Source organism: Cyprinus carpio, chromosome A11 (assembly GCF_018340385.1).
Source record: "Cyprinus carpio isolate SPL01 chromosome A11, ASM1834038v1, whole genome shotgun sequence".
NCBI lineage: Eukaryota > Metazoa > Chordata > Actinopteri > Cypriniformes > Cyprinidae > Cyprinus > Cyprinus carpio.
In genome coordinates, this window is record NC_056582.1 from 14,252,613 (window position 1) to 14,267,194 (window position 14,582).

At 35.8% G+C, this 14,582-nt stretch overlaps 1 protein-coding gene across 2 annotated transcripts in view; it reads left to right on the forward strand.

Moving 5' to 3' along the window:
* The first annotated feature begins 111 nt into the window (after positions 1 to 111).
* The window catches only part of LOC109090820 (protein NDRG3-like), a 33,615-nt gene continuing 19,144 nt past the window's right edge, over positions 112 to 14,582 (forward strand). For both annotated transcript variants that reach the window (XM_042766395.1, XM_042766396.1), the window contains exon 1: positions 112 to 313. In XM_042766395.1, the coding sequence (XP_042622329.1) occupies positions 127 to 313 (187 nt within the window). In that variant the 5' untranslated portion in view covers positions 112 to 126. The remainder of the gene's footprint in view (positions 314 to 14,582) is intronic.

A 14,582-nucleotide genomic window follows, 5' to 3' on the forward strand; every position in this document is an offset into this window, starting at 1 on the left:
GGTGACAGGAACTTAAACTGCAGGAAAAATATATGTTTAGAAGAAGAAGGAAAAAAAACCCACTTCGGAACCAGACGTGGCGTGACATGATATCATAGATAACCTCACGAGGGCGATAAATGGCTTATGAGGGGGTCTTCCGAACGCGCTGAGTGTAATGTGGGTAGCCCAGAAGACCCCGCCCACCGAGTGACATCAAAACACGGCTGGCAGAGACTGCGAGCCGTCTTCTTGCTTCCACCAGCCTCCGTTCACTTCAGCATCTTTGTGGAGGATTTTCCTTGCTCAGATCCAGATATTGTACCTCAGACTGGTAGGTGAGTCCAATATCTCATTTTAGAACTAAACTAGTACGATTTGTTCTAGGAATATGAATGAAACCGACGGGAATTATGTGCCATAATTTAGAGTGATGGTGTTGGTTATTTTCTTTACAGCGACAAATGCAATTCATTTTAAAATGGCTCCATGTTTCTAAACTGCCAGGAGCCACAATAACATCGATTTCCATCACAACAGCCGTTGAATAAGACAGAGAAAGAAAAACACGCACATTGTGATTTATTAAAGATCGATTTTTTTCCCCTTATCTCACGCCAAAAAAACAAACTTTGTCACATTAGATGTGATGGTTTTTAATTCAGTGCATTTTTAGTCCATTTGTCGTTGCAGATGTTTCATAGTTTTCATAGATAGATAAAGAGGGCCAGCTGCATCCTACATTCAGTCTTTTGAATATGATTTGGCTTTGTCTACAAGCAGTTTCAGTGAAATAATGTGTTGCTTTTGAAGTGTGTCTGAATTTATATTGCCAAAATTATTTACGTCGGTCTAACTTTGATTTGTGATAGCATCAAGTCCTGTTTCTTAATTTAAACCTTTATATATGTATTAAAATGTCAGTATTTCTCAATAGGTTAACGCTTGTCATATGACGCCTACATATCAAAGACGTATAAAGTGATGGATTTTTGGGATAGTTTTGATTATGCATGACACAACTTCCGGCATGACACAAATGACATTGTCCTCGGTCACCTGCTCATGGGAAGGTCGCAGTGCTGAGGATGTGAACTCCATGTGCTCGCAGGTGTGCGGTTTAGCACACTCAGACAATGTGATAGTGCACTACACACTGTTGACACAACAAACAAACAACAGTAACCTGTTATCATCAACAACACAGGACACAATAGAGACCCCTCACAGTCTATTTGCTGAAATCTGTTTGTCGTACATACATTAACACAATGTTTATTGTAATACACCATATGTTTTAATCACTTGTTTTCAAGTCAAAGCCTTAACAGATCTGTATCTGTTTGAGATCAGCGTGTCGTTTTCAATAGAAATCCAATTAAACTTTCTTCCTCGTATCACCCTGGTACAAAAACAGGCACAGTGAATGCATTAGCTCATTTTACTTTAATTACTCTTTAAATTCTTTCTGTTTTCATTTTCCTTATTTTTAAAAAATGTGTAATCAGTGTGTTTCCTATTGCTGAGACATTAAGTTAACATTTTAACTTCCCTATAGAGAAATATATTTTTTATACGTAGAGTGTGAGAGAGAGTTAGTGTGTTCCTGTAGGTTGCCATGTGGAGATAGAGAGATGTCAGGGAATCCTGGATCTCTTGGGAGCAGCGAGCTTTAATTAAGCTATGCTTCAGTTCAATTGAGTGTGCTTACAATCGCAATAACCCTGCTTATCAGGACTGTGGACCAGCATGAGGGCAAATGAGTAGGCTATGGCCTCTGCTATACAGAGATAAGGGAAGGCACTTTGTCTCTAACTCGCCATTCAAATTGTGTCATGGGTCTTTTTTGAAGAATTTTGAAGAATCTTAATGCAGCACTTTTCCCAGTTTATACAAACTTCATCCAGCTTTCAAACACTTGGTATTTAATGCATAAGACTACTATTGTGGTCATTTAATAGTCTGTTTTGTCCTTTTTGGGGTAGTGATCACTAAAAACTATTGATGAATGGGGGGGAAGTTATTAATGTTAAGAAAATGTAATAAATAAACTAAGCAGTACATTTCGAATGTCCCTCTGCAGTCCTCATAGCATCCTCTGTAAAGCACCTGCTGCAGGTGGAGCAATATCACAGGTGCCAGGCTGTTGGTTGTGTGATGTGGACAGATTCCAAGCTGCTCCTCCAGACTGTCCCTCACTGCATGTGCAAGACCGAAAGGACAGTCTGTAGTCCTTAATGAGCTGTTTGAATTCAGATGAGGATACCAAACATAGTTTATCAAATAAAATGAGCTGAGCCTATCTAATAACCAAGATATTTTGTGAAGTATATTTGTTTCATGGAAGTTTTGAATATATCATGATGCAGGATGATTTCTGATTATTTCATAAACTGTTATAACAACACTAACAATAAAAAAACACATTAAAAAAACAAATATAAATAAAAATGATCAAAAGTGACAGTAAATACAAAGATGCATTAAAATGATCAAAAGTGACAGTAAATACATTTGTAATGTTACAAAAAAGATGTCTATTTCAAATAAATGCAGTTCTTTTGAAACTTCTATTCATCAGTGAATCCTGAAAAAAAAAAAAAAAAAAAAATCCTGGTTTCCACAACAATGTTAAGGGAGTAATGGCTGCTGAAAATTCAGCTGTGACTTTACATGAGAAAATTACATTTTTAAATATATTAAAAGCAATTTTTTTTTATTGTAATAATTCTTCAGAATGTTACTGTTTTACTGTATTTTTGATTAAATAAATGCAGCCTTGGTGAGTATAACAAACTAGTTGGTTTTTTGCATAGTGTAGCATAATTGCTACATAGTGAAAGGCAAATCTAATGCTCTGGAGTGTTTGTTCTAATGAGACTTGTTCTTTAAGAGAAGTCTAGTAAAGAGAGAACGGCGGCTCACAAAAAAACGTCAGTCTGATTCGTTTAGTGAATCATTAATCAGTAGTGGGATTTTAAAGGCTTCTATTACACTGCTCTCTCTCTCTACTTAAACCTTTATTATAGTCCAAAATGCTGTGAAACTGGTTTTGGTATAGGGCGGCTGTTGTTAGCATGACTGTCTGAAGATTTGTGACTTTCTTGTGACCTTAATTTGTAGATTCTGCTGTTGCTACGTGGTGCACTTGATTTTTTTCATTTTCAGATGTGCACTTTGTTAATCAGCTCACACCCATCTAAAATCTGACCTACAAAAGCAAATCATCCCTGTGTTGGATGGCTGAGCTCTTTTAATCAATTTCACCAGTTCTTCCAGTTCTCTGTCTTATTAGCATTAAACATCATTTGTTGTGGCCTGTTGTATGAGCCGTGTGGGTTTTATGTGGTTGTCCTGGACTGTAGCCAGCCCACTAGAACCGGTGTCTTTGGTTTTGTGCCATGTTTTTCTGTCTCCTATAGTTTCTCCTCCCATTTTCACCTTGACAGCTGTGCTTCTGCCTGATGGCTCAATATCAGGCCGGCCTGCTGAGATGTCTCGGTCAGTTCCATCAAAATGATCATCAGATTTCAGACTGACCTAGTACTTTTTCAGATCACAGTAGAGGCTCTTTTTATTTTATTTACTCAGTGTACCTTCATGCTGTTCTTGAATTTTAATCCTTAGCAGTAGTTTGCACTGGATCCCTAAGGAGTTAAGGCTCTTGAAAGCAAAATATATAACAATCCTTTTCTAAGCACAACAGTATTAGTTTGCTTTTTTTACATGAGCCTGAATGAGAAAGTTTAGTGTCTCTTTGGCTTTTTTACCATGAAATCCTTATTGTGTTATTAATGATAAACAGTATAAGTACCATTCAGAAGTTTAGGTTCAGAAAGATTTAAATCAATGACGCATTAAAGGGAAAATGCTTCCTGTAGTTTCCTGTAGTGCGCTTACAATCCTAGTATTTTTTAATCAACAAATCCTGAATTTAGCTTTCTGATTTGAACACTGCTGGAAGGGGCATGTCTGCTGTAAATGCCCACTGCTGTGATTGGCTAACATCTTTGCATATGAAATTAGCATTACATGTGGAATTACCTCAAAAACTTTAACTGTGTTTGCACTATAACTATTATAATATTATATTTAGAACTATTTCCATCAAAGGTTGCACCACTGCACTGTAGCCGAACACAGTCATGTCTATAATAAAATAATAATAAAACACCAGATGCAAGGATTTCCTAATTGCAATGCAATTTCTGCAATGTCGCACATACTTTTATCTGACTCATTGAAAGCATGCTAACAAGAACAGTGTGACGACGATCGTCTAGTCACTGGCTTGATTCACTAATGCATAAGCAGTAAACCACTTTGCGTCAAAAAATGACTGTACATGAGCTGTTTCATAGTTAGTTTATAAAGTTTTTTACACCAGAAAAACCATCTTGTGATTGTTGGACAGACATGAATTGTTCAGAAAACACCTACTTGATTACATACTACGATGACACACCCCAAACTTTTGAACAATATAGTATATATTATCTAAACACGAATCCCCTCCGAACATCAGCCTTCAAATAATATCCAACTCCCACTTTTCATGGCCCAATCAACTCTTGATGTACAAAAGTCCCACCCTACTTTTTTGTTTTGTTGATTGTCCTGTTTCACTCATGAAATACAAACATGTACCTTGGTCAAGGATGTTCTTAAGGCATTTTACAAAACTCTGTTTGATCAGTTTGCATATTTAGAATGTAAACTATACATTCAGATCATTTTCCAAGATGGTGCATATAAAAATTACAGCGCAGAAGTATGTCCAATTTCCAAAGTAAAATAAATTTTGCATTGAGCTAATAGATCAATTTACGGTAGAAGTAAAGAGTCATATAATGTTGTTCAGATGAAAATCTAACTTGGTTCTCAGAGCACTTCCCCAGCCTTGCTGAAGACAGGATTTTCCCTTTAGACTGTGCTAATGCAGGTTCTCTTAAATCCATTTAGCCCAGGCTCCACATGCCACACGTTTAGATTTTATTTATGGCTCTGTGAGCTGTTGCAGAAAGTCATTTACCCAGCTCACATCTTGTCTGGACAAGTGGGAAATTTATTTTCTGTCATTTATCAAACCAGATTAATTTGTTGACATCCATCTAACACAGCCCATGTCTGTCTTCGTGCATCTTTGGGGAATCTGGCACCCTCACAAGGATTACTGTATCAATTATTGATTATTTCCTTTATGAAAAAAAAAATTCATTTGAAACAAGGTAAATTAAATATATAGAATGTAAAAGATATATATTTGCTCAATATATATTTTAGAACTGAATTAAAAATTAATCATCCATATGCTTGTTTGAAGGATTTGGTCTCACTCTGTAATTTAACCCATTTTAAATCCTCATGCTTTCCGTACACAAACAGAGGCCACAGTTTCCACATCTCTTCACTTCAAAGCCTCTGTGTATCTGCTGCTTCGTGCCAGCCCTGTTATGTGATGTATTTGTGAACTCAAAAGCTGACCGTATGCAGAGACAGATGTATTCTGTGGTAGAATTGTTTTGATGCCACATATGATGTCCCCCTATAAACATACCAAAAAAATTCTACCTTTTGCTAGGGTAGGTCTATACATGCTGTCTACAAAAAAAAAACATACTGTAATAATAAGCATGCTAACCGTAGGAATTCATGGTGCCTGAGAACAAAGACTTTTTAAAAAAAGTATTTTTGTCTAGGCGCTTTCAAAGACTTTATTTGTACTTTTGTGTACACAGTTTATCTGTAGCATTGTTTTTCAACTGATTTTTATTATTTTTTTTTATATATATATAAATTGTACACACACAAAAATTGGGTTCTTCAGCGGTTCTTTGGGGTGGTTGAGGTCCTATATAGCACCTCTATACCATATAAAGAAACTGTTAAGCCCCTGTATAGTTCTTTAAAGGTTGTCTAACTCTCTCTTAGTCTCTTAGTTTAGTTGGGGAAAGGATTAAAAAACAACATTAAAATACAGTGTATTTCCTGAAGATAATGTTTTTTTTTTTTGTTTTTTTTTTTACCTCCAAAAAGCATGAAAGTGATTCAGAACAGTTTTTGCCATTAGAAATTCTCATTCATAGCTAACAAATGAGAGTGGAGTAACATCTAAAATGTGAGGAGGAGAATGGGGTTCCTCTTTGGTTCTACATAAAGCACCATTTGACAAAGGCGCTGTATAAAGTGGTTCCCCTATGATTACAAGCCAATGAACCACTTTTATTGCTATTTAGAACCATATTTTATGTTTATTTAATTGTGCATGTTCATTTCCTATATTTTTACATTTAGATTACCTTCAACCTATTTTTTTTTAAGCTAAATGTGTTTTTTTTAAAGAAAATCTCAAAAATAATATCCATTTTTCAAACCGCATCTTATAATGTTATAAAGCCTGAATTTACTTTTAGCATTTAGTTTTATTTATTTCGTTATTATTTAAACTAATATGAGCCATTTATGAGATGTTCGTCATAATCGGAAAATGTTTATTGGTATCAGACCAAAACTTTACTATGGATGCATCCCTAAATATAATGAACATCATCAATAGTGGTTCATTTCTGTGAGTTAGGATGGATTGTTTTTAGTTGTGAACTTTATACTGAAGTTCACTAAAAGCTCCGGTGTGAAATTGCCTTTAAAGTGTAAGTGTATGTATGGAAGGCATAAGATGCTTTTACTGATGATGCCAACAAATGGTAAGATTTAAATCAATACAGTAAGTGGCTCTCTGTTCTAATAAGGCTAAATACTGTGACTCTTCAGGAATAATGCACTCCTTTCAAAGCATTCTGGAAACTCTAAGAAAAGAATTGCTATACCATACACTACATAAAAAAAAAAAAAAAAAAAATACTTGATTTTATTGTGTGTGTGCATGTGTAAGAGAGATTTCTGAGAACACTTTTAGAAAAGGCAGTCAAGTATTCTCATATACCCTTATATATATGCAAGTATTCGCTTCTCCAGAAATGACAGCAAGGAAGTGACTTAATGTATAAGGCAAAAGCCAAATTATGATTGATGCGATGCTGTGAGTCTGTGACAGTGTGCATCAGCATGCAGGGTGTCCCTCAGCCTTATAGTGTATGAAAAGAGAGAGAGACGAAAGTCTTATTTTGGCAGAAAGTCTAGTGAATTGGCTGCACACTGCCACAACAAGATCTTTAATAATGGAGTGTACGCATTCCGACTATCACATACACAACTGCTTAGTTGAGGGGTTTCCCTTAATTCAGTTAGTGATGGGGGAGCCACAGAGATGGAGACCAAAGCAGAAAGCAAAAGGTGAGAGTGGGCACATGCATATATCTTATATAGCTTGTCTTTGGATTATTTATTTAGCAGTGACTTTTCTGAAACATTCTATGTATTATGTTATATAATACATAGAACTAATTTAATAAAATTTAATAAAAGTTTTAATATCAATCATTTATGCATTAATTTGATCTTTTTTATTATTGTTATTATAAAGTTAGTTTCATCTTATTCAATCTTATATATGCTATATTTTTTTTTTTTTTTTTGTTGTTGTCATTTGAAGTACTTGGTGCTTGTTGTGAGTTTTTTTTTAATTTTCATTTCAGCTATGATTTCCCCCTCCTAAAAAAACAAATAAAAAATACAAAAATAACCTCCAAAAAAAATAAAAATGTCATATTGGTTTGTTCTCAAAGGAAAGATAAGCTATTTCTCAAATGTACCTTTGATGCCACCTATGAAACATAATTGTGTAATACTATGTAATACTTATAACAGTTATGAATAAAGGTACTGTGTCTAAAATGTCATATTGGAGGGCTAGAAAATATTTTTAGTAAATTAATAAATTAATATAAAAAATATATTGAATCCATCAATACACATGAAGTACAGTTAATGTTGACTTCATTAATAAACATGCAGCTTAATGACGTTACCTTATTCAACAATTTGTAAGTTTAAACCTTTATCATTGCATCATGTAATATTTTACAATATTTCAGATCTAGTAGGTAGCATACATTATGCACTGCACATATGCTGTAAGTAGTGCACTAGTATTCCATTCTAACCCTAGTCATAGGTTGTGTTCCTCAGTTTCCCACTCTGCCAGCAAAGAGCAAGGAGATTGAGAGGACGTGATTTGACTAGTTTAAATTCAACACCTGAGCATACATGGAAGTGGTCTGTGGTGGACGCCTGAGAAAGAGAATGACCTTCCATGTAAAAAGAGGTTAAATAGCCATCACCAGCTACAAGACCCCATCCCCCAGCACTGTTGAGAATCAACTTTTAGCCAATGATTTGAGTTTTACTGCAGATTTGAAAAGCCTGGTCTCACACCCCACACCCACTCTGACCGTCTCACAACACAGCCATCAACACCCTCCCCTCCCTCCCCTCCACTGCTTCTCAACCTGCACTTAAAATCTGTGAAGATGATGTGTGCAAAGTCTTCAAGAAACAAAAGATAAGGAAAGCCAAAGCCCATACAGTGTCTCTCCAGCCTGCCTCAAAGCCTGTGCTGTCCATTTAATCATTTTTACATTTAATCATTTAGCAGATGCTTTTATCCAAAGCGACTTACAAATGAGAACAATAGAAGCAATCAGACCAATGAGAGAACAACAACAGTATACAAGTGCCATGACAAGTCTCAGTTAGTCTAGCACAGTACACGTAGCTATGGTGTTTTTTGTTTTGTTTTGTTTTTTTAAAGATTAGAATAGAAAAGGTAAGTGCTAGTATTAGTTGGTCAGGTGCTGGCGAAAAAGATGTGTCTTTACATGTTTTTTTGTAGATAACTAAAGACTCAACTGTTCAAATTGAGATTGGGAGGTCATTCCACCAGCTGGGCACAGGCCAGGAAAAGGTCTGTGAGAGTGATTTTGAGAGCCTCTTTGGGATGGCACCACAAGGCGCCGTTCACTTGCAGAGCGCAAGCTTCAGGAGGGCGCATAAGTTTGAACATGTGAGTTTAAGTATATTGGTGCAGCGCCAGTAGTTGTCTTGTAGGCAAGCATCAGAACCTTGAATTTGATGCGAGCGCCTACTGGTAAACAGTGAAACCTGTTGAGGAGAGGAGTAACGTGAGCTTTTTTTGCCTCATTGAAGACCACTCTCGCTGCTGCATTCTGGATCAGTTGCAGACGCTTGATAGAACATGCAGGAAGGCCCGCCAAGAGAGCATTACAATAGTCCAGTCTGGAGAGAACAAGAGCTTGGACAAGAAGTTGTGCGGCTTGCTCTGACAGGAAGGGTATAATCTTCCTAATGTTGTAAGTAGGGCCCTATGAAATCCGTTTTATTTTTTCCCAAATTCAGTTTTTTCCATTTAAATTTTTCTGGCTTCCGTTTTTTTCCATTTAAATTTTTCTCGACTCCTTTTTAATGGTTAAATAAAATTTTATTAATCAAAAAATGTCTAATTAATTAAAATCATAAAACTTATACATTTTCACATCAATTTATTAAAAGTTTAACTAAAATTACATGTTTAGGGCTCCATGAAATGTTTTATTTTTTCTTCACCATATGTTTCATTGTTACTTAATTTTGTGTTTTAGCATGTCTAATTATTTAAATGCATAAAACAACTTAAAATATGCTTATGAATTTTTTTTTTCCTCAGAAATTCTGTTGTGTATTTACATTTTTCTGGTTATCAAAGGGATAAAACATTAATTTAATTTATCTTTTAATTATTGAAAATTAAGCAAACTCTATTTTTTGGTAAACAAAGGGGATTTACTATTAAAATTAATAGAAGAAATGTTGTGTGATTATTCCTTAAAAAATTATGTTTCTTTTTAGTAGTAGCTGACTATGTACATTCTGCTGAACAATATTAATACATTTCTGGCAAATACTTGTCTTTAAATTAAACCGGACTTTTATTTTGATTGGTTGTCGTGAATACCTTTACAGTTCTGTGTATGTGATATGACACTACTTTTACTCAAATCAGACAGTTAAATGCTCATGAAGTGACTCTCAGAGCAGTTCTGGAGATGTTGTTCATGTGTTTATGTCCTCACTTAATGAGACGGCAGACACTGAAATCACCGCGAGCGTCATACGCGCTTCCATATGTGTGTAATAAACGAAACCGTGCTTCTGTGCCATTCATTAACAGAGACACGCAGATCATGCAGGATTCATATTTTCCGGCTTAATATTTACAGATATTAGTCCATATCGCGATTTGATATAAGTGTAATGACCTACTTTTGATCACAACTGTCTTGGAAGGAGTTATGCTTCAAGAACCCAGCTGTATAGAGTGAGACTGGGAAAACTCACATCCAAAACCCGCACCATCAGCACTGGAGCTCCTCAGGGGTGTGTGCTCTCCCCACTGCTCTTCTCCCATACACAATTGACTGCACCTCTAAAGACCCCTCTGTCAAATTCCTGAAGTTTGCAGGATGACACCACAGTCATCGCTCTCATCCAGGACAGTGACAAGTTTGCTTACAGACAAGAGGTTGAGCAGCTGGCTGACCCCCCTGCTCTCCCCCCACTCACCATCATGAACAGCACTGTGGCAGCAGTCATTCAGGCTCCTAGGCTCCACCATCTCACAGGACCTGAAGTGGGACAATCACTTTGACTCCATTGTATAAAAGGCCCAGCAGAGGTACTTCCTTCATCAGCTGAAAAAGTTCAACCTTCCACAGCCTGTTTGCACATTATGTAAATATATATATATACACACACATCTGTATATAAAGTAAATAATGCACAAATCTGTACATAAATCTACTGTTCCAGATGCATACCACATTATTTTTTTTCCTTAGTCTTATTTAAATGTTCTTTCTGTTCTCAATGTCATGTATGTATGTTTGTACCCAGAGCTCCTAAAAAACAACAACAAATCCCTTGTTTGTTTGCACACACTTGGCTCATTCTGATTCTGAATAGTTACCAATTTATTGAGCATGTGCTGTTGATGCTACTCATGATTTCAGTTCTGTTACAAACAGCAGGTGCTTAAAAATCTACTTAAAAGCAGGATGAGGACATTTATTTTGATTATTATGGATTAAAGTTTCAGTTAACTCATCTTTGAGAAGAACCTTTTCCTTTATGAGTATGCCGCATTGTTGATCCTTACTCATAAGGATGCCGTATCTGCCTCTCTTACTTGGTCTGAATCTCCTTGTAATTTCCTTCCCAAATCACCAGGGTTACGGCATAAAGAATAATTTGGAGCTGAGCACGTCACACTGCCTTAAACAGAATTATACCCCTGTGGTTAAGATAAAAGCTAGCAAGAGCTGAATGCAGCGGTGCACTGATGAGCAGGAATAATGCAGGAATTTTGTGGCCTTAATTGGGTTACTTAATTTTGCCATGACAAACAATAACAAATCATTCACACAGAAATTTTTGATCTTTAGAAAACTAGTGCCCTGTACCTTGAACATGTACTCATGTTTTGTTTAGTTTTACTGAGGACTGATGCACTGTAAAAAAAAAAAAAAAAAAAACTTTTTCAGTATTAGCTTTTTAGTCTTTTTTTTATAGTAAAAATATCTTTACCTTTTTTTTTTTTTTTACCATAATTATGTTTAAACACAAAGTGACCCCCAAAAAATCCAGTGGGCTAAGAACAATACTTAATTTTGCTTTATCTTTTTGTCTTTTTAAATATTTATTTTTTATTTTTGATAATATTGCTTTTTTTTATGATATTTAGGTAAATTTTTACAGAAGGCAATAACAACAGATTGTTTTTGTGTGTGAATACTTTGGCTCTCCAGAATGTTGGATATTCCTGTTGATAAACGATTCACCAAAGTTTCTTGAATGAAGAAGTTTATTACAATTAGTTGTGTGACACGAACTGGACAGATTACTGAACTTAACCTATGCAGCAGACAGGGCATAGACCATCTGTCCACATCTGCGGACACTCCTTACTGACCTCACTCGTTACTGTTGACTCATGGGCTGTTTATAGCTTCAAGGTGGAAAATGGAGAGAGAGAGAGAGAGAGAGAGAGATGGATGGATAGACAAGAGTTAGGAGTGCTTTGTGATGGCCATTGATCTTTCAGCAGTGTTTGCTGACGGCATTCGTGCCAGCTCCTCTTTTTATTTCACTTAGTAGGTGTTTGCAGGTGTGTGTGTGTGTGTAAGAGGTTATCAAATAAAAATTTCTAAAAATCCCCACACAAACACCAACCAAAAAACCCAAATAAATCACCATGTGAAGACATCTGTACAAGGGGAAAAAAATGAATATAATGTATTACTCGGTATCTTAAAATGCTAAAAATTACTGTAATGTTGTAGAGCTAGATAATATCTAAAGTAATTACTATTAAATTTTATTAATATTATCAAATAAACTAATAAATTAAAATGAAACTTTGAATAAAAAAAATAAAAAAACTAATTTATCTTAGATTCCAGGTTATATGCACCTTACAATCAGCATGAAATACAAATTGGCCATATATACTTTTTATTAGTGAATCCAGAATCAAAAAAAGTTGTATCAAAACAAAACAAAAAAATACAGTATCAATATCATTAAATAATGCATTTACTCAGAAATAACATATTTTGGTAATATGCTTTGTGAACAATGTTCATATTGACTTATCTAAAATAACCCAGATGCACTTCTCCATGAACTTCATTTAAGAATTAACAGAGATGAATGGGAAAGGCCCTCAAGTGTATGCAAGGTTGTGTGTGTGTGGGCTGAAGTATCTTAGTGGGCCTCCTTATCCATATGTGACTGATTAACATTGTATGTGGAGCGTGTCTAGTGAACATGTTTCCAGTAATATTATACTGAAATAGTTCAATGAAAATTTAAATACAGATGATTACTCTTAGCTTGTCGGGGCTAAAAGTTGATTTTTCTAGACGATTTATCTGTGCAATTAATTCAGTAATACTCTATCTGACTCCTAGCTCTCGTCATTTTATGTGTTTTTTTTTTTTTTTTTTTTTTTGGCAGCTGTGTAGATACACATTTGCGCGGACAAATCTCAGTGAAATAATAGACAGGAACCCTGGGAAGTGTTTTTACATGAGACACATTTCTTTAGACGGCACAGTTATGCAATACACATGGGAAGCTGGTGAAAAAGGATTTTAGCTGTGGGTATTACCCACAGTAGATTTTACATTTATACTCCGAAAAGCCTGATGTGATGTGAGGAATAAAATAAATGAAGAACTGTGGTATCTTTGAATCTCAGCTAATGCCTCGGCCTGCTGTTCTGAGTCTTCATGACTCCTTCCCATCCCTTCGGGAGCCCTCTCTGAAAATAAACATCAGCCCTTTTGTCTCTATGGCAACAGTTTTACACTTCACTGAATGTGAACTAGAGTGGGTGAAAACTGAAGATGACATTGATTGCAGTCGATACTGTGTTGAGAAATTTAATTTGGCTTAGTTAAGCAAGTCCTGGCTTGATGATATGAAATCTTGACATTAATCTTGGCAGTGTTTTAAATAATTGTATGAATCTGATTGATAATTCCAGGCGAGTCTTTCAGCTCCATGTTGGGATTACAATCAGTCGTCATGATTGCAGTTTGGCCTTTGCCCTTGGCCTAAATTTGTGGACCGTGAACGGAAGTGGAGGGCAATATGGCAAATCTTTGCAGGCATGCTGAACATTTGTTTTCTTTTTATGTCACTCCTTGTCTAAATATTATTTAATGCCCTTCACCTGGATTTGTTGCTGGGATTGCGTAGGAGATTTCCACCCCTAAGCTTTCACATTTCACCGTATACATGACAACATTTTCAAAATGATTGAAAAGTTTTTAAAAAGTTTCCCGTATACATGACAACATTTTCAAAAACGACAACATTTTCAAAACAATTCACATTTACACATTTCCGTGAAAGCAACCAAAAACACTGTATTATGTATGCCAGGCCAGTAGTTGGCGCCCTCACCTTGTTAGTAAACAGTACCTGTTGCCGTGTTTATATGATGCGTCTCCGCTGTTTGTTGTAATATTGGTGAAGTAAATCCACACTTTGATGAAGAAGCATTAGCAAACTCTTGAGCAGCAACAACAGCACCATGTACTCCGCCATTGTTGTGTATGTTTGTTCGCGCTTGCCTTTAAAATTGACACGTACTGTGCATGTCTAAATACCTAACACGTACTAAGCACGTGCATGACGTCACCATTTTTAAAGATTCCCATTTTGGGTGTTGTTTACACAGAAACGATAACGGTGGTGTTTTCAAAAACTTGCACTTTGAAACCCGTTTTCAAAAATATGCATTTTCAGTCCCCAAAACGTTGCTTTCGTGTTAACATACAGGCAAAAATGCATAAAAAGTTTTCCATTTTTGGCTGAAAATGTTGTTGTATAAACGGCCCCTTAATATGTGCTAGTAGTTTTCTCGCTTTTTACGTAATGGAAGTTTGTTTTCAGTGCTGCTCTGGTATTTTACTGATGAAAGACACTGACCTTTTGGAATAAGGGGAGCTGCTTTACAACTTTTAAATCTATTTTGAACTGGACTTTGCTCATTATTGTACATGCACCTTTTTATGAGCACACTTTATTTGAAGACATGGGTATTTGTACTTTTAAAAACTTGTTTGTCACACTAAAGATCA